Source organism: Nicotiana tabacum, chromosome 3 (genome assembly GCF_000715075.1).
Source record: "Nicotiana tabacum cultivar K326 chromosome 3, ASM71507v2, whole genome shotgun sequence".
In the NCBI taxonomy this organism is placed as follows: domain Eukaryota; kingdom Viridiplantae; phylum Streptophyta; class Magnoliopsida; order Solanales; family Solanaceae; genus Nicotiana; species Nicotiana tabacum.
The window spans coordinates 189,061,350-189,082,611 of record NC_134082.1 but is presented as its reverse complement, the minus strand read 5'-3'; the positions used below and the strand labels follow the sequence as shown (position 1 = coordinate 189,082,611).

At 37.2% G+C, this 21,262-nt stretch overlaps 1 protein-coding gene across 1 annotated transcript; it reads left to right on the top strand.

Moving 5' to 3' along the window:
• The first annotated feature begins 13,934 nt into the window (after positions 1–13,934).
• LOC142178465 (putative mitochondrial protein AtMg00860) lies at positions 13,935–14,483 on the top strand. The gene has a single exon (XM_075248036.1). It carries the CDS (start codon positions 13,935–13,937, stop codon positions 14,481–14,483), a length of 549 nt encoding a protein of 182 aa, XP_075104137.1.
• Positions 14,484–21,262: the final 6,779 nt, after the last annotated feature.

Genomic DNA, 21,262 nt, shown 5'->3' with positions numbered 1-21,262 from the left:
TTGGACTGGTTTGGATGGAGGCAGGGTTTGGTGGTGGTCTGGGTAGGTGTTTGGCGATGGAGCTAGGAGGAGGAGGGTGGTCGTTTGGTGGTGAAGAACAAAAGGCAGCAGTGGTGGACTGCCGGTGGTTCAGGCGTTGATGGAGGTGGTGTTTATGGCGTCGGGGGAGTGGGGCTGCGACCGGGGAAGACGATGGCGAACAGTGACGACGGTGAAAGGAGGTGGTTGTTTGGGTGGTTTTGCTGGTTTTTCTTCGCTAGGGTTTTTGCTTCTTCTTCTTTAAGAAGAAGAAGCGTGAACAGTACTTCCCCCCTTCAAAAATTCAAAAGTCCTCCCCTTAACTCTCTGTTTGTCCGTGCCTTTGTATTGTTTTTGCCAAGAAAAATGAGCCCCACGCGTGGTGGGGTTCAAGGCTTGTGTCCCCCACGCGTGGTGGGGCTCAAGGCTTGTGTCCCGCACGCATGGTGGGGTTCCCCGTGTACGGTGTTCCGTCCGCGTTCCCCACGTGTGGTGGACTCGGATTATTATGGGCTAGGTCCAAAAATTAGGCCTAAAAGCGGGTAGTTTAAACCCAAATATTATTCTTTTGCCCGGACCCGAGAATAAGAACACGTTGCTTAACTAGTCCTATGTAAGCAAAATAACTACCAAAAATAAGACTAATATTTAAACAAAACTATATCTTTTTTTAAATATTTTTCAAGATTTAAAATAGCTACAAAAATATATTAATAAAACTATTTTTTTTGTAATTTTCGTTTTTTATATAAAGATAAAATATAAAGTAATATTTTTTAATTTTTCAACAATTAAAATGACTACAAAACATTAATAGAACTATATTTTTGGTTATTTTCGAAATTATATAAAGCACAAAAATAAAGTGCAATTTTTGTATTTTTCAAGTTTATGAGAAATACATAAACTAAAATTTATATATGTATTTTTTTGTAATTTTTTTCTTTTGCGAGGAAAATAAAGTAAAAATAGTCAAAATAGCTATATTAGTCCTAAATTACATATTTATGCTAAAAATGTGAAAATCCTCGGGGAGGGTCAAAAATCACGTGCTTACACTTGTCTGATTTGCGTAAAGATTGTAAACCCATAAGTAGCAAGTGGATATTTAAGAAGAAATTGAGACCTTATGGTACAATTGAGAAATATAAGGCTAGACTTGTTATTAGGGGTTTTAGCCAAAATAAAGACATTGATTACTTTGACACTTATTCTCTTGTGACTAAGATAACAACTATTAGAACTATGGTTGCTTTAGTCGCTATTCATAATTTAGTGATACATTAAATTGATTTTAAAATGGCTTTCCTAAATGGTGATTTAAAGGAAGAGATCTATATGTCTCAACCTGAGGGATTTGTGATCCAATGACAGGAGAATAAAGTATGAAAATTGAGACAGTCTTTGTATGGTCTAAATCATGCACCTAAGCAATGGTACGAAAAGTTTAATAGCACATTAGTGGTTAATGATTTTGTTGTTAATGCATCTGATACTTGTGTTTATTCCAAGATGATAGGATCAAATTGTGTTATTATATGTTTGTATGTGGATGACATGTTAATCTTCAGCCCTAATATGAATGTCGTTAATGAGACTAAGAATTTTTTGTCTTCTAAAGTTGAAACGAAAGATCTTGGAGAAGAAGATATGATTTTAGAGGTTAAAATCAAAAGAACTTCTAATGGGTTTTCATTGTCTCAGTCTCATTATATTGAAAAAATATTGAAAATGTTTAATTATTTTGATGTAGCACCTCTGAGAACTCCTTATGATCCTAGCATACAATTTAAAAAGACTAAGGAATCTAGTATTTTTCAAATTGAGTATGTTAAGATAATTGGTAGTGTAATATTTCTCATGAATTATACACGACCTGATATTGCTTATATTGTTAGTATATTGAGTAGATATACTCACAATCCTAGTAATGAACACTGGAATGCTTTTCATCGTTTGCTAAGGTATTTGAGAGGTACTACAGATTAGTGTTTGCATTTTAATAAATTTCCTGCTGTTTTAGAAGGATTTTGTGATGCAAACAGGGTTACTGACAATGATGAAGTTAGCTCCATTAGTGGATATGTGTTAACTTTGGGTGCATGTGCTATTTCATGGAAGTTTTTAAAACAGACTTGTATAGCACGATCTACTATGGAGTCTGAATTCATTGCTCTTGAGTTGGCAGGGCAAGAAGCTGAGTGGTTGAGAAACTTAACGGCAGACATGTCTGTGGGGAAGACAAGATTCACCAGTTTGTCTACATTGTAACTCACAGGCGGCAATTGGAATTGCCAAAAATAGTGTGTACAATGGAAAAAGAAGACATATCCGCATTAGGCATGGTGCGGTAAAATAGTTGTTGAAACATGATGTTATTTCCTTGGAATATGTAAGATCCGAAAGAAATTTGGCGGATCCTTTAACCAAGGGTTTGTCAAGGAGATTTATCCTTGAAACGTCGAGGGGGATGGAGCTAAAGCCCATGGATTGAGGAAGTATGGTGGATACCCGTTTGTGGTCAAATGAAGCCATATGAGACCTCAATATACACTACATTTCCTATCCCTATGGCGTGTGGTAGTGATTTATAAAGTTGGGCTTATTTTGCTCTTAATAATTCCATAGCCTTAAGGTAGTCTATGTGTAGATAGACTTGATGGAATCACCTACGTGAGTGTAAAGGTGCGGTCGCCTTTTATGAAAGACTTGGGATATCTTTCTAGAGCACTCATGAGACCCAAGGTATCTGCATGACCATAAAAGCACTTTGTTAGTATCGCGGAGTTCGTATAAAATTAAGGATATAGTATGTGTTGTGGGGGTCTCAACTAATGTCCATTAAGAAAAGAGTACTTCACTTTGTGGATGTTAGTTGTTGCCTCATTTCACTACGTGTCAATTCAAATCGAAAGATATTGACGCTTAAGTACATGTTCCTTCTTTTGCCCAGAATTATTCTATTTTTATCTTTATATTAGTGGGGGATTATTGATATTGTTTATAATACAAAGTCAAAGATTTCTTTTGAAAATCATTTACAACCAATAGCCATGGTCTTTTTATTTTGTAAGTTGCCTATCTATTTCTAAGTGGCCAAATACTCTTAGATAATTGATACATGGCAAGAGTTTTTACATGTGGCATTGATTTAAAGCCAAGTATTGAATGGCTTTGAAAGGTGGCTATCAGGGGCGGATTTATTCCTGCCAAAGCGGTGTCATGCGACATCGCTTCGTCCGAAAATTTTACTAAATATATATATTAATACTATACGAAAACGGATAAGTAGGAAAAATGACACCACTTGACATAAATTGTGTCTTGTTGTGTTGGTAATGTGCTTGCTTTTTCTCTAAGAGGTCAAATGTTCAAACTTCAACTAGGACATTTTTCTTTTCCAAATATATGAGAGGGCCTTTGTTGTAAAAATTATGAAGAAGTAGAATTGAACACCTTTTCTAACTTAAGACTCAACAAAATCAATAGACTAAGGTTATTTTTTGTCTAAAAGTATGATAATCAAAGTTATACTCCAGTTCTTTTATAAATTTCGACACCGCTTACAAAATTTCCTGCGTACGCCCCTGGTGGCTATGCAAATCTACCATGTGTCTTCTTGCGTGGAAGACTAGGTACACTTGTTAATATTGAAGCCAAGTGGACTAATATATTTGGACAAGTGTTAAAAGACTCTCCGCACTTATCATACATGCAACCTCCCTAGTTGCGTATAAATAGGATGGTCATTAGCCATCAGATCCACTCAATTCTTAACCAAGAATTCATCTTGCTAATCGTTACTTTCTTTCTGCAATATTTTAATTTCTGTAACAACTACAAAAAAATACCTTCATCTTCTCTTCTTTCTGGGCAACTGTTTTGTGCAAAATTTGAACTTCCAGCCACGAGTGCGCTTGTTTAGAGGTTCTGTGGAACTTTGGGGAGCGACTGGTCTTAATGATTTGCACCCGCTCGGGTCGAAATCGTTTTCAAGGTAGTAGCTTGCCACGACACAGTATTTTTGATAAGTTGTTCTTCTTTCCTTCTTGTTCTTAGTCAATATTATCTACTCATTTTTCTTACAAGACACAATGACAAAATAAGAATTACAGTTTACCATGTACTCCAACATTTCTTTAGATCTTAACCATTTTTTTTATTCTTCCAAATCAAAAATTACAATTAAAACTTGTAGATCAATTGTAGGTTAAATTTAAGGTGACACTATAAGTAGCAGATTAGATAATTTCTAAGAAAGAACTTAAAACCTCATTAGCAAACAAGAAAATTTTACACCCTACATATTTGACTTTCATTTTATAAATGCCATGGAAGAAACCCCATAAAGGATTCAAAATACACTGTATTAATGGCCTAAATAAGTAAAAGAGTTGTATCAATCATTGTTAAATAATTTCAAACCACCATTCAAACATCAAAAGAAATAGCATAAGCAAACCAATATGTAGCATAATTATTATAGTCAAACATGGAAACAAAGTTCAGTAAAGAAAAGGACGTGTTGCGAATTGGAGCACATTTAGAGAAATTATGTGCAGCGCGAACATGTAAATAAGCCATACCTATTAGTCTTGGAAAAATTGCTTTATATCATAGCTAGTTCCTATCTCCAAATTATAATTTCTTCAAAAAGTGTCTTTTTTCCACGCGAAAAATAGACTAATTAACACCTTGCTTTGTCCTCATAGATAGCATAGCATTATAAATCTCCTAAGATGGAGAATTTATTGGCAGTTTCTTCAAGCCCTTTATTTTCGTATAATCTTATCACAATCTCTTAATGTTGCTCCTAAACACACATACAAGTATATGTAGTCGATAAGTAATATAGGATTGTAAGTCCAAATATCGTACCCACATGGACTTGTGATTAACTATCAACTAAATTAAACCCAAACAATTTATCTATTCAAACGAATCCTAAAGCATGAATAATTATCTCAACTTATCTAGAATAACAAACTAAAAGATTAAAGGGACAAATTGGCAATACTAGAGATGAATTTAGTGGGAGTCGTTATTCTAGAGTTATGAGTTAGCTAACACTTCCGTTGAGTTTTTCACTTAAATTGTCTAATTAATTTATTTGGTTTATCGGTTGACAGGGTTAATATTGCTCGTAGCCTTCTCCCGAAGTACTACTCGCCTCTTATATTCCTATGGAACTAGGATTAACAAGAACACATTTATTAACAAGGCGATTAGGTATATTCCTGTCCTAACCGGAAATTCGTTCTCGATACTCGAGTTCAAGATCTTGCTCTACTTAATCTTATATGCAATCTAGAATTCTCTCTTCCGAGTTCAATCCTAGATTCATAGATAATATTCAATTGGTGATCAAGCAATCAAATAATTAAGCGCAAGATTGAATAAATAAACCAATATGATAAAATAATTAGAACAATTCAAGCTTCAAACTACAACGTTACAGCATCCAAAACTCTAGAACTAATAAACTATGAGATTAAAAGAAGAGAAGAAGAAGAAAAACTAGTTAGAAGCCTAGGTCTAAAGTATGTCAAAAGTCACAAAATAATGTTTTCACATGTATTTATACCAAGCAGGGTCGGGCCAAGACAAAAACACTTTCTCCCACGCGAAATAGGAAAATAACTCTGTAAAAATTGCATTAGTGCCACGTGAGGTGGTAGTGGACTTTATCAGGAACCTTGCAATTTCGAGGCAGGAGCAAAATAGGCAGTCGCGCCGCGTGTGGGAATTTGAAAAAATATAAGACATGAAAGTTGTAGCCATTTTAAGTAGTTTTCCAACGATATATTGTGGAGCCCAAACAGATTTCTGTGCTAAAAGCTATGTGCAATTTACTGGACAATACGGAGTATGCCTGCTCGATTCTTCGGTTCGTTCTTAAAGTGCACTATCATCCGCTGATCCCCAAACATGATCCCAACTTAATTCTTGGGCTTTTACTCAGACTTCAAAGCTCCAGAATAGCTTGAATTTATTCCATAACATCTACATGGATCGGAATCACTCCTACAAGGCATAAAACACACATTTAGTGCAAAACACTAGCGATTAAAGCTCAAACTCAATTAAAGTACCGTAAATTAAAATGTAATAAGCGACTAAAATATGCAATTATAGCCTATCATCACTTACTTCAAAGAATTGTACTCTTTTCGTTTTACTTTTTTTTTCTTCTTGTTGTTCTTTACAGGTTGTCCCAACTTAATAATTCTACTTCATTAATCAAAAGAAAGTTTGACCAATTTTCTCAACTAAACAGGATTCAGAATATTAATCCTTTATTTCCAAATGGAGAAGAATAAACTTAAAAGCCATATGAAAATAAAAGTGAATTATTTCGGTGGTTGGGAAATATTGGCCTACTAGTTTGAGATTGAGGGCGGATAAAAGTAATTAAATAGAGCCTATGTAAGTAGAAAGTTTATGTTAAACTGAGGAGTAATATAATACTTTAATATTTGCAATCTCCTTTGCACTAAAATTAGTTGAAAAAAATAAAAAATAAAAAATAAAAAATAAAATCAATTTCTCTTTCCGTTCACATGACAATTAAATTGATTTGAAGTTTTGAACTGAAGCGAAGGCTATTGGGTTTCAAGTTTGTTGACTTTTTATACTTCAAAAGAGACTGAAGAATCCAAGGTCGCATGAGCCTTTGAGTACACTGCCAATAATTAGCTATCACTGACTGTATGATATAGCCGATGTGGTGTTAGATTCTTAGCTACACCACATTCTATCTTTCAATCAAAATTCTAAACGAAGAAAATAGGTGCATTTTCACATTGTGGATGTAAATATTTTGCCGCTTATTTTCCATTATTATATCTCTGGCCCCCAATCAAGCCTCTTCCTTTATCGTCAGCTGCACTTGCGAAATTTCGTAAGTACTAAATTAACTGCACTTCCAAATCCTGTAGTTAATAACAATGATAAAACATCAGCTATATGTTCTGTTTTCGTTTATGACATATATTGTGATGACCAGCCATGTCATCATGCCACATGGGCATCATTTGGCATATATTAATGCTATGTAGAAGATTACATAGGAGGAATGTTAACATTTGTGAGAAGATTCTAGAGAAATATGGACATTTCCTTAGGAAGATCCTAGATCCCTATAGATTTACTAGAAAAGTCCTTGAAATCTAGAGCTGTCAAAACGAGATAGCCCAGCCCAACCCAAGCCTTGTGGGCTTTTAAATTTGGTGGGCTAGGGCGGGGCGGCCCTCCATCTATACGGGCCTTAAAATGGCCAGCTTAGTCCAGCCCTAAGAGGGCCGAGGGCTAGGGCCGGCCGGCCCTTCAATTATTTAAAAAAAAAATATTTTTTCAAATCTTTAGATATTTTTCCATGACATAATCTCTTAATCATATGAACGACTTCTATTTATTTAGAGTGTACAAGAATCTTGATATTTGACAAGGAATCTCGTAATTGAAATGCAAATTCTCTATATCTCTAGCTCTTTTTTTTTAACGTTACATAAATATTTTTTTAGTACTTTCCTTTCACTTTTTTTTAGGTTCAGGAATTGCTTCAATAAGTTTATATGTTAAGGTTTTTTAATTTAGGTTTAACATTATTTATTGATTTCATCATTATAGTCCATAAAATTTTTAAAATTAATAAATTTTGCTAGTGTTGTTAACTTTCTTTGGCTATTAAAACTTGATCTTTTTTTACTGAAGAGCAATTTAATAATTAATAATATGTTAAAGTAACCAAACTGATCATTGGCCACTTAACGTAATATTTTCTTTTTGAAAAAAATATTAATGGTCACTTAAAACTTTTCTAGTTCGTTATTAATTAAGCAAAAGAAAAACTAATCTTGTCTACTACATGCATATCAAAAATATAAATTCTAGTTGATATGGAAAGGTAAATGAGCAATCTAAGGTTGGAAAATGGGGATTATATTTTAAAAAAATTAATTTTTACTTTTTTAAATATTTAAATTTGAATTTAATTAATTTTTGGCCCACGGGCCAGCCCAGGCCCAGCGTCGGTCAAGCATCAAGGACCAACGAGCTGACTTGGGTCGGACTTATAAGTCTCAATTTTAAATGGACTAAAAAACTCCCAACCTAGCCCTACCCAAATAGCGGGCTGGGTTGGGCTAGCCTCACGGGCCAAGCCCATTTTGATGGCTCTATTGGAATCTTCTAGGTTTGGAGAGAGTTCTAGAGAAAGCCCTTATCTTGTAAATACTAATGACTTGTGTAATAATTAATATTTACACAGTAGCCCCTAGAAAACTAGTATATAAAGGGGGCCACTCATTTGTAATTCACCAAGCAAACAATTCAAGTTTTCTCTAATATAAAGCTTCCTTTAACAATTCTCTTGTATTCTTTCTACCATTCTTTTAGCGATCTTAATTGTAGTAAGGCTGACTTGGCATAGCAAGAACGTAAGCAAGCTGTGCAAGATCGTGAGCGAGTTGTCAAGTGCCACACGTATACTTAATTAACAACTAAAGACGTGACAATGTGGTATCAAAATGAAGGTTTCAACTAAGGGAATGATGAACGACGGAGAAATTAACGCTGCAACACCCAAGCCAACTTCATCCAGGATACTGCTGGCAAGAGCGGCCATAGCAAAAAGAAGAATGCTACCAACAAGAGCTAGGAGGTGCCACTGAGGTTGTGTCAAACGAAGGGTTTATATCCCAAGAACCATCTGCCACTGAGGCGAGCGAGGATGAAGTGGAGGTACTTCTAGAGGACGTCTCGCTCGGTAAAGAGTGGGTGATGAAGATGAATGTGGGGATGGACGCCGTGGAGATCTTTGGCCAATGCTTGGGGAAGGTGGAAGACACCATTAGCGTTCTTGAGGGGCGCACTCTTGAAGAGATTGAGAGTATCCGAAATGACTTGGAGGGACGTACACAAACTAAGATGGAACTAAGGCAAACCATTACCGCCTTAGAGTGCAGACTCATGGAGGCTTTGAGTACTATCGATGCTATGAAGGCAAAGATAGAGTCAATCGAGGAGCATGTCAATGCTAGCGTGGCCGAGGCAACCAGCAATGTTGTGGTGACGAGGGAGGCCGAGATCGAGGCTCACAAACCCCCGGTGTTCAAAGTTGTTCGTGATGCACAAGACGTGGAAAACTTCCTTTGCCACTTGGAGAACTACTTCAGGAACGTCAAAGTAAGGGACAACGAGGCCAAGATCAACACTGCAGTATTGTACCTCTCAGAGACTGCCATGCTATGGTGGAGAAGGAATATGACCGACGTGGATAAAGGTCTATGTACTATTAGCACATGGGATCAGTTAAAAGTAGAGTTCAAGTGATAGTTCTTTCCAAACAATGTCTTGTACGAGGCAAGGCACAAGCTTAGGGAATTGAAGCAAACAGGGAGCATATGTAACTATGTCAAGGAGTTCACTACCCTTATGCTTCAAACCCCCAACCTAACTAATGATGACTTGTTGTTCCACTTTATGGATGGTGTTACACCCCATTTTTTCGTACGTGAGAGTACATCATAAGTCAATTGATGTAAGCTCAAAAATAAGATTACATTTGGAAGAAATAAAGTAAGTTAATCGAATTACCTTGCCGGTTACAAATATTTAAGATCATGAATAACGAGTACCAAGAGGGTTGGAAAGCTTCGAAGCTAAACAATAGAAGAAAATAAGTTTCGTCGAAAATCGACAAGTTCGGAATGTTATAACATGTACCTTAGGGTGATACTATGGTTCTTAATATAATAAGGAGGTTTTTCTATGAGTTATTTTAGCTGTATGATAGTCGTGTGCTACATTTTGAAGTCAAGCAAGTTGTAGAACAAAAGTTGGCAAAGGTCATCACAAGTTACATTCATAATATGCTGAAAATTAGGTCAAATGTAACTGAGCTTTTCTACCAATATACTTGGAATTATTGGGTGATATACCTACCAAATTGAAGATCTACGAGTCTATTTTCTAACGCATTAAACCGTTTGTCAATACGATATTGGAGTAGAGAGATATTCGCGTTTTCGTGAGACTGTGCCAAGCAGCTCCCTATGGGACCCACATAGGCGGTTTAGATATATGGATATGTATAAGAAGCCTCAACCCCGTTTTAACTCATGCTTTTACAGTATATTTTCAGACCCTAGACACCTAAAAACACTCTCTCAATGTTCTCTCATGATCCAAGACTCAAACAAAGGGCAAAAAACACAAATCAAGTATCGGGAATCCCGTCGCGCTTGTAAGTTTCTTGTTCTTCTTGCTGTTGCTGATTTTTGGGTGGTTCCAGCTCGTGTGGGAGGTTGTTTTAAGTGGTTTAAGTTTTGTAAAATACTCTCCCATAGTTGTTATATCAAACCAAGATTATTTCAAGTCCTGCAAATGGATTACACCATATTTCAACATCAAAAGTTAGTTCTAGTGAAGAACAACACCTCTTTGAGGTTGTGTTGTCATTGGGGTTAGATGTGGGCTGTGTTTGGATGGATTTTCATGTGGTTTCTACTGGTTTAGGCATTTATAATACTCTACTACATGCTTTTGAAGTTTTTTGTATGTTGGTTGCATTATTTGAGCAAGATATTACAAAATAATACTTGGATTAGCTTAAGTCACTTCTATGGTGTTGTATTGCCATTGAGGGATGTTGTAAGCTAAATATAAATTGGATTTTAAGTTGAAGCTACTTTAGGAGGTATGTATATTGTGTTCTTGCATGTGCCTAAGGTTATCTTGATGTTGATTAAGTTAAATGGATGGACTAGACATTAACTAGTGAATAAAGTTGCTAATTGAGGATAGTTGAAGTTGTGGATTAATTTCGTTGTTATAAATATATGGTATAAGGATGAAATCATTGATTAATAACTTTATTATCATGTTAATGATACTTTAAGTTAAATTAAGAAGTCTAAAAGGGGTGATATGGGGTATACGGATTCCAATTGGAGCTTGCCGCTCGTCGTGAAGTAGTTGTGACTTGTTGTTGCTATATGGTGTCTTGTTATTGATATTTATATGTTGTTGGATTTCTCTGGTTGTTGTTGTTGTTGGTATATGGTATTGGAGGAGGCCCTTGTTACAGGGGAGATGCTGCCCAAATTTACATAAATGAGGTACTAGTTTAAGTTGCGGACTTAGCCTTTACTCAACACTACTTTTGAATCTCCGTATGCTATGGTAGATTGAGTTGAGTTGTTTGAAGAATAGCTTGAAATGTATTAAGGACTCAAAGGAGTTAAGGTATGTTAAGACACTTCCTTCTTTCTTTTGACAAGATCTAAAGTGAAATGAATATGCTATTTCATAATGGATCTACTGCTAACAACTAATGTTGCCCATGTTGTTCCTTATAAAGTTATTCTAAGCAAGTATGTATGATCCTTGAATCCTATAGAAGTTAATATTGATGGTATGGTGTCCATAATACTAATCGGAGGTGCAACGACTTTACATCACTCTGAAAGTTTTAGAACGTGATTCCATGAGTTTAGCATGCATTATATATATGTATCTATTTTACTCTACCGAGCCGCACTATAGTCGGCCAGGTACGACACCTATTGTGCAACCACTGATCAGTTGGGTTTTACTGATCTCCACGTGGCCAGGTATGATTCTACCGAGCCTTATGCTGGCCGGGTAGCCGAGTCCTCTATGAGGCCGGGTATGATATAATGATGATGATGCTAATAGAGGCGTACACTTTTTAATTTATGTATATATATGTATCATGAATTTCATGTCATTATCCCCCAAAGACACTCAGATATTATAGGTTGTATATCCTCTTTCTCTCTTTACATTATTATTCTTGTTTATGTTTTTCTGCCTTACATACTCGGTACTTTATTCGTATTGACGTCCCTTTTGCCTGGGGACGCTGCGATTCATGCCCGCAGGTCCCGATTGACAGGTTGACAGTCCTCCTACTATCGGCTCAACGGATGGTGTTGGTGCACTCCACTTGCTCCGAAGTTGCCTATTTGGTCAGCATGATTTGTACATGTATTGATTGGTATGGTGGGGCCCTGTCCCGACCTTTATGATGTGTATGTACTCTTAGAGGCTTGTAGACAGATGTCATGTATATGAAAGATTATATGACCTTATCGGCCTATGTTCAGTGTACGAGTGTTCATTTTGGTCTTATATAACCGTATGTCACATGTATAAGTTTGTATTGCATGTTGGGGCGTCCTATGTCAAGTATTCCCCTATGTTTTATTCTGGTTATATCATAATGGCCCTTCTGGCCCATTTACCCATAATGGTATGATAAGAAAGATACGTTACATTGGTACTCAGTTTGGTAAGGCATCGGGTGCCCGTTGCGGCCCTCCGATTTGGCCGTGACATATGGGTTTTAAAATTAGGCTAAGCAGGATTGCAATACCGACAGGTCACTGATGTAGACCAAGCCATAGTGGAGGCCGAATCATTGATGGATTTGAGGCATAACAAGCACGACAAAGGCAATGGCAAGGAGTCAAAGGTTAACAATGTCAAAGGTAGAGGAGACTGTGGCAAAGGCAAGGAGATACAACAACAATACTCCAAGACTCAAAATCCCAAAAGGTCAAATGGTCGTCAGGGCTACGCCGAGAAGAAGGCATAGGCTGAGAATAAGTGATGCTACATATGCGGAGGGCCGCACGGCTTCAGTAATTGTCCCGACCTCAAGAGCCTCTGTGCCATGGTCCGTGAATAGAAGGAGCATCCGTAAATAGAGAGTTCGGGAACCGCACAGTTGGGTATGATCGGATTGTGTGGTGCTATCACAAAGCAAGCTATCCAACCTACCGAGAATTGTAATTAGTATGTGGATCTCACCATCAATAACAAGCCCGCTCGTGCAATGGTGGATACTAGAGCAACTCATAATTTCGTGACTGAGGCTGCCGCAAAGAGACTAGAATTAAAGCTTGCTCCAAACAACTCTCGCGTCAAGACCATGAATGCCGAGGTACAAAATGCTCGTGGGGTAGCTAATGGAGTTGGTGTCAAATTGGGAACTTGGAAAAGTATGACAAACTTTACCGTAACCGCTATGGATATCTTTGACATCATACTGGGGCAAGAGTTCTTTAGACATTGACATACTTTGATCGACCTCTACCTCCAACGTCTCTTAGTTATGGAGAGAGAAGAGGCTTGCATGGTACCTATAGTGACTATGCCACACGGACAGATCCAAGCACAACTCTCAGCTATGCAGGTTGTCAAGGGGATCAAGAAGGGGGAGCCAATGTTCGTGGAAACCATTGCAAGTCTAGAGGAAGACAAGAAATTTCAAGAGATAGTGCCGCCTTGCATAGAGAAGTTGCTTGAGGAAAACAAAGATGTCATGCCCGAGGAGTTTCCTAAGTACTTGCCGCCTAGGCGAGAGGTGGATCACAAGATTGAGTTGGAGCCAGGGGCTAAGCCACCCGCATTTGCCCTATATCGTATGGCACTGCCCGAGCTAGAGGAGCTCAAGAATCAATTGAAAGAGTTGTTGGATGCTGGTCATATTCGCCCATCAAAGGCACCTTTCGACGTACCAGTATTCTTCCAAATGAAGAAGGATGGATGCACTTGTGCATAGACTACCGAGCACTTAATAAGGTAACAGTGAAGAATAAGTACCCGATCATTGCTGACTTGTTCGATAGACTTAAGCCAAGTACTTTACCAAGGTGGATCTTTGAAAGGGCTACTACCAGGTTCACATTGCGGAAGGGGATGAGCCAAAGACAACATGTGTGATGAGATATATAACCTTTGTGTGGTTGGTGATGCCCTTCGGCTTAACCAATTCATCGGTCACATTTTGCATCCTTATGAACAAGATTTTTCATCCCTACCTTGATCAGTTCGTGGTAGTTTTCCTAGATGACATAGTCATCTACAACAACACCTTCGAGGAACACATGGAACACTTAAGTAAGGTTTTCCAAGTCTTGCGGGAGAACAAGCTATACATCAAGAGGGAGAAGTGCGAGTTTGCACAACCAAAGGTGCACTTCTTGGGCCATGTCATTAGCAATGGCGAGCTACGCATGGACGAGGTTAAGGTACGTACTATCCAGGAGTGGGAGGCACCTATAAAGGTAATTGAGTTGAGATCCTTCCTTGGCCTTGTTACCTACTATCGTCAGTTCATCAGTGAATACTCAGCAAAGGCCGTACCATTGACTGAGTTGCTAAAGAAGAATAAGCCATGGGTTTGGACGGAGCATTGTCAAAAGGTGTTTGAATGCCTTAAGGCAGCTGTAACAGATGAGCCAGTCTTGGCATTACCTGACTTTGCCAAGACATTTGAGATGCACACAGATGCCTCAGACTTCGCCATTGAGGGTGTCCTGATGCAGGATAAGCATCCCATATCATTTGAGAGCCGCAAGTTAAATGAGATGAAGCGACGTTACACGGTGCAAAAGAAGGAAATGACTGCCATTCTGCATTGCCTTCGTACATAGAGACATTATCTGCTCGGGTCGAGGTTCGTGATCAAGACTGATAACGTAGCTACTAGCTACTTTCAGACACAGAAGAATCTCACACCAAAGTAGGCTAGGTGGCAGGATTTCTTGGTCGAGTTTGATTATGTGTTAGAGTATAAGCCATGCAAAGGTAACGTTGTAGCTGATGCCTTGAGCCGGAAAGCCGAGCTTGCTGCAATCACCTCAGTGAGATGGGATATTCGGGAGGCTATAAAAGAAGTCATATAGCATGATCCAGTATCCAAACATCTTATCGAGTTAGCCAACAAAGGCAAGACGAGATGGTTTTGGATAGAAGACGGCCTACTACTTACCACAGGTCGGCAGCTCTACGTGCCTAATTTTGGAGACATTAGACAACGGATCATAAGGGAGAGTCATGACACAATCTGGGCTAGTCATCTAGATCAACGTTGCACTAGAGCCTTGGTTGAGTCAGTCTACTATTGGCCACGCATGCGAGATGACATAGAGTACTATGTGCAGACTTGTCTTATCTATCAACAGGACAAGGTTGAACAACAACAACCCGGAGGACTTTTAGAACTACTACTAGTTGCAGAGCATCCATGGGAGAGCGTAACTATGGACTTTATCACTTGCCTACCAAAGTCCGACGGTTATAGTACAATTATGGTGGTCGTGGATAGATTTTCCAAATATGTCACCTTCATGCCCGCCTCACTAGGTTGCACAGCTAAGGAAACCGCCAAGCTATTCTTTAAGAGCGTGGTAAAGTATTGGGGCTTACGAAGGCATATCATCAGTGATCGAGACCCCCGCTTCACTGGGAACTTTTGGAGAGAGTTGTTCGACATACTTGGCACGGAACTGCAGTTTTCTACTATTTTCCACCCACAGACGGATGGACAAACGGAACGGGTCAATGCCTTACTAGAATGCTACTTGAGGCATTATGTAAGCGCGCATCAAAAAGATTGGGCAAGACTCCTAAACATCGCCCAATTCTCTTATAACTTGCAGCGGAGTGAGTCCACGGGGCGAATACCATTTGAGCTAGCCACAGGACAACAACCACAAACTCCACATTCATTACTAGTCGCGTTCGAGGGAAAGAGTTTGGGGGCTTATCATATGGCCAAAGGATGGGAGGAACAACTCGACACTGCTAAGTCCTACTTGGATAAGGCAGCTAAGAAGATGAAGAAGTTTGTGGAATGTAAGCGGCGTCCCACAGACTATAGAGTTGGGGACATGGTCATGGTGAAGTTTAACCCAAGACAGTTCAAGGCACTACGGGGCAGGCATCAAAATCTGATTCGCAAGTACTAGGGGCCATTTAAGATCATTGCCAAGGTAGGCAAGATCTCATACAAGCTTGAATTGCCATCGTATCTTAAGATCTACCCTATCTTCCATGCCAGCACGCTTAAGCCATATCATGAAGATAAGGATGATCTGAGTAGGGGCCAATCAAGTCGAGCGCCAATGACTACCACCGCCTCGCATGATCGGGAGATTGAGGCTATCATAGACTACTAGGCCAGGCGTAAACAAGGGCAAAAAGTCACCGCTATGTTCCTCATCCATTGGAAAGGACAATCACCGGAGTAGGCCACGTGGGAATGATATGAAAACTTGTGGCAATTCAAAGATAAGATCCGAGAGTTTATGCAGTAGCATTGCACCGCGATCGGGGCAATATTGGATGGGGGAGAGTGTGATGACCCGCCATTTTATCATGCCACATAGGCAGCATTTGACATATATTAATGCTATATGGAAGATTACACAGGAGGAAGGTTAGCATTTGTGAGAAGATTCTAGAGAAGTATGGACATTTCCTTAGGAAGATCCTAGAACCCTATAGATTTGCTAGGAAAGTCCTTGGAATCTTCTAGGTTTGGAGAGAGTTCTAAAGAAAGCCCTTATTTTGTAAATACTAAGGACTTATATAACAATTAATATTTACACCCTAGCCCCTAGGAGACTAGTATATAAAGGGGGCCACTTATTTGTAATTCACCAAGCAAACAATTCAAGTTCTCTCTAATACAAAGCTTACTTTAACAATCCTCTTATGTGTTCTTTCTACCTTTCTCTTAGCGATCTTGAGTGTAGTAAGGCTGACTTGGCATATCAAGAACGTGAGCAAGCTGTGCAAGATCGTGAGCGAGTTGTCAAGTGTCACACGTATACTTAGTTAACAACTAAGGACGTGACAATATAGTCTAAAATTTTCTTCATGCGGTAATAATGTATTACTAGTTTGCATATCTAACGGTTTATATGCACATGAGTGACGGAGCCAAAGATTTCATTAAGAGATTCAACTCTTATTTAAAAAAAATAGGCTATATCAAACTTATGTTTCAAATCAAGGGGATTTGACCCTTGTATTTGTCCTGTATTTTATTATTTTTGTCTTGTAATATACTTGTATAATAAGTAAATTTTGAGTAAGGCCGGGGCTTCAATCTCTGGCTCTATCACTATACGTGTATAAGCTTCCAAAATAGCGTATTTGCTTTAACTGCACCCATTGGTAGATGAAGCCTATCTATAACCAAACTCAATATTTTCAACAAGATTTTTTGTTGTGGTATACTCAGACGAGCAAAACTTTCTTTAATCATTTAGTTATACTCTTCATTATAAGGGGAGTTTATGTTTATTCTAATTTGTTGGAAATTGAAATACTGCAAAAGAAAATAGCGAACTTTTGTCTAAACTTTATCTAAAGTCATTTAAGGGAGCTACTATGGACAAGCGATGGCTTAAAGCAAATATTAGCGGCTCAAAAGTCGCTTAAAGTTTGTTTTCATCAAACTAAATAAATGGGGAACCAAATATTGGTACTACTTTAATAATCAATTGTGATAAACAATTTCTTTTTGCATCGCTCTCTAGGCTAGTATATGTACGATCCAATCCGATTAATACCAAGTATTTGTTGGTGCTATTATTAATATTTTCTAAGTAATGTGATAAAAACTAGAGACCTGATACGTGTCCTCGTGAAATACCCTTTGCCTCTTCATTGTTAGGACCACAGACCAAAAAAATTGGGAAAAAAGAGAGACAGCCAATCAATACTGTGACAAGTCAATCTCATACGTTTTCTGATGTGAGAGTTCTTAGATTTAAAATTTCGACATTTTCCCGTTGTTGTTAGAATAAAATATAAAAGCGTCTAGAATTATCATCCGATTTTGTTTTGATCATATCTTGCTCTTAAGTATTATAATGCGGTAATGATGAGCTTTGGCCATGTCATAAGTCTTCATTGTTAACGAGATGATACATCAACAAGTAATATCTCGTCCTTTATCTTAAATAATTGTATAATTACTTTTTATCATTGTTAATGCATAAAATTCAAACCAATTAGAGAAATGAAGAAGTGAGAAATGTATGGCAAGGTTGTAAGATGGGGACACGTAGGCTGTGTGCATAAAGGGATTGTACGTACAATTTTCACAAGAAGTCGGGCGCCTACTATGGTGACGGTATATATTTTTAGTCGTGGAAAGGTAATATACATTCATGTGAATTGGGAAACCCCTACATAATTAATAAATATAGAAATCATGTGTCTCCTCCTCTTTCCACCTTTATCTGCCCTGACATATATAGCCTCTATCTCTATTTAGATTTAGGTCAAATATTATTTTATGGATCCACTTATAGATTTCCTATCTTCCTTTAATCCTTTCCCTTGCAAGCTGTTCATTTTGACTCAACCTCCCCCCCCCACCCCACCCCACCCTCCCAAAAAAAATAAAAATTAATCCCTCTCCCTAGCTCCCCCTTGCTTGTGTCCCCTTCTCACTTCAGGGGTGAATTTAAAATTTTGTACTATCAATCTGTAAAATTATAACTATTTTATCCTTGATAATATTATTGTAGTTAGTGGAGACGGACCTATGTTGTAAAAAGAGGAGATACCGGTATCTGAAAAGTTCCGCAAAATTTACACACACACATATATATATTAGTAGTGATACCCTATATATAAAGAAGATTTTGATTGAATACAAAAGTACACCATCGGCCTTTAAATTTGGGATCCGCCTCTGATAATTAACCGTACTAAAGTTTGTTTTTATATTTATCTATTTTAAATACACCAATATTCGTTGTGGATAAATAATTGCATCCTCCGCAGCATGCATGCACGCGCCCGCATGTATGTGCATGTGTGTGTAGATATTGATTCCAACTATTTCTCCAAGAATTTAATTTTGACGCCTCGAACTAAACTTTTTTAGAGGAATTAAAGTTGTATAGAGGCTGTTTATGAGTAATTTCCTGAAGAGATTGATAAATATACATGAATACGTTCTCGTAGTCAAGATGATGTTATAGAATTAACCGAGTAGATATAAAAGAACAGAGTTTATTCTATATACTACTGAGAAGACATAACCTAATACTAATGTATTAATCACATTGAAACTGACCAACACAAACTTAGGCTAATGTCTTCAGGTTTTGGTGTCGTACGTGGAAGCATAATTTCTAAATTATGAAATTGAGTAAAGACTGCTGATTATGAAGAATAGTACAATTAGTATTACTTAATTAAGGGACACATAATCTCTCCAATACTCAAATTGGTTACCACTTGTCCAGATTATTATAGAGTAGGTTTAAAATATTTAGTTTAAGGGACGATTACATCCTAATTACGTCTTACTCTAACTAAGAAAAAACAGGCTCAATGTGAGGTTTAAATTATTATTTACGACTTGTGTCCTGCAAATTGGAACAGAACCTCTAGTAATTTCAACAATTCAAGATATATTCTCAAGAGATCAGGATCTTGAAAGAAGATCAACTATAAATATGTTGAAATCGGACATACCAAAATAGGCAACTACTTGTCAGAATTTAGAGTAGGTTTGGTAGTTAAATAACAAATTCTTACATACGAATACTCGAATCAGTTACTACATGTCCAAACCTTAGTGTTTGCTTGTTCATCTGCCAAAAATATGTTGTCTACGTTCTAAATTAATATTGACCAGCAAACGTATGCAATTAGGTGGATTCTATCAACAAATAGAAATGTGTTGTTTTTTTTCCTGTGGCGAGCTGTTCAATTTCTCCAACAAACCCTTCAATAACTAATCCTGAATCTTCTGATCTTCTTCTTCTTCATTATTATAGTTATTTGATCATTATTTTTAAATTGGGAATATTGGCTTTGTTAGCTAGCTATTTCTGGACACGAGACCAAAAGTGCTTGTGGATGGCACTTTTTTGTTACTATTTTAAGAAATCTAAGCTTATTATACTTTTTAAGTAGTAGTATATGTGTATGGTGTAGCAAGAGAGTGACAGTATCAGCCATGCACATAATATTTTACTCAATAACCATGCAATATACGTAGAGCATATAAGTGTCTCCCCTTTCGTTCGTCTTTATCTGCCTGCGTTACATCCCTCTATATTAATTTAAACTAAACATTAGTATTATATTGTATTGATAAACTAATTAGACCAAAACATTATTTTACGGATCCACTAAGATTTGATCTCATAGAAGAGCTTTGACATGTATAAGAGTAATTTTCTTCGATTTTTTTTGAATATTATAAAGGATATTTCTAAGTAATTTCCTTACGAACTGAAAATATGTAGGAATATATCATTGTAGTTCAGGTCAATCACGTATAGGATTAACCAAGTGGATACGGAAGAATGGAGTTTATTCTTTACACTGACGAAAACTTAACCTAATAACCTACTAATGCTTTATTAATCACGTTACAATAGGCACAATCTTAGGCTAATGTCGCAGATTTTGGTGTCATGAAGGCATTTCCCGATTATAAAACTAAGTCTAGAATGCTGATTTAGCAAATAAGTACAATTAGTAATACTTAATTAGGGAAGCCATAATCTCTCACATAATCAAATCTGTAACTACTTGTCCAGATTATAGAGTAGGTTGAATAATTAATTTAACGAACACTTACATATTATGGTATTAATACTTGTAACTGTAACAACCTGTCCAAAAGTTAGTGTTTGCTCGTTCACGGTGGTCAGAAATATATGTTGTCTACGCTCTAAATTAAAATTGACCAGCAAACATATCCATTTTAGGCCGATTTTACGATCAAATGGAAATGTGTTGTTTTTTTCTTTTCTGTGGGAAGTATTCAATTTCTCCAACAAATCCTTGAATATAATGTTAACTATAAGCTTCTCTTGTTGATTTTTTTTGGTGCATACATAATGCATTGCTTAAGAAATTGGTAGCAGGTTTTCCAGCTATTTTCAGATACGAGACAAAAGAAACGCTTGTGGATAGCACTTTTTGTCCTTAATTTTAGAAATATAGGCTTATTATTTAAGCAATATGTGTATGGTGTACCAATTAGAGTGCCAGCATTATTTTAAGAAGAGCCATATACATAATAATTTACTCACTAACCACATAATCCATGCAGAGCACATAATTGGCGAATAATACTATATTCGAATATTCGGAACTTTGAATTAATTAAAAATTTGTTAAAGGACAACTGGCATTCATGAAAACCCGAGATCTTTCCAAGAAATAGGGCCCTCTAAGTGCTTTTACCTGTTCTTACCATTTTATTTATTGGGTATACGTGGAGTTCTTCAGAGAATGGTTGACATTTCTGGAATCGGACGAATTACATTTCAAGAGACTATCAGAAAAATAATAAATATAAAATGATAAGTAGGATTTTCACCGAAAGAGCCAATAGTTTGATGACACTCAATGATTGGTAATCCATAATAATTCATTTCAGGGC

What these genes read in the sequence shown, in the direction of transcription:
- LOC142178465 (XM_075248036.1), top strand. Translation starts at nt 13,935, where the DNA reads ATGGAACACTTAAGTAAGGTTTTCCAAGTCTTGCGGGAGAACAAGCTA.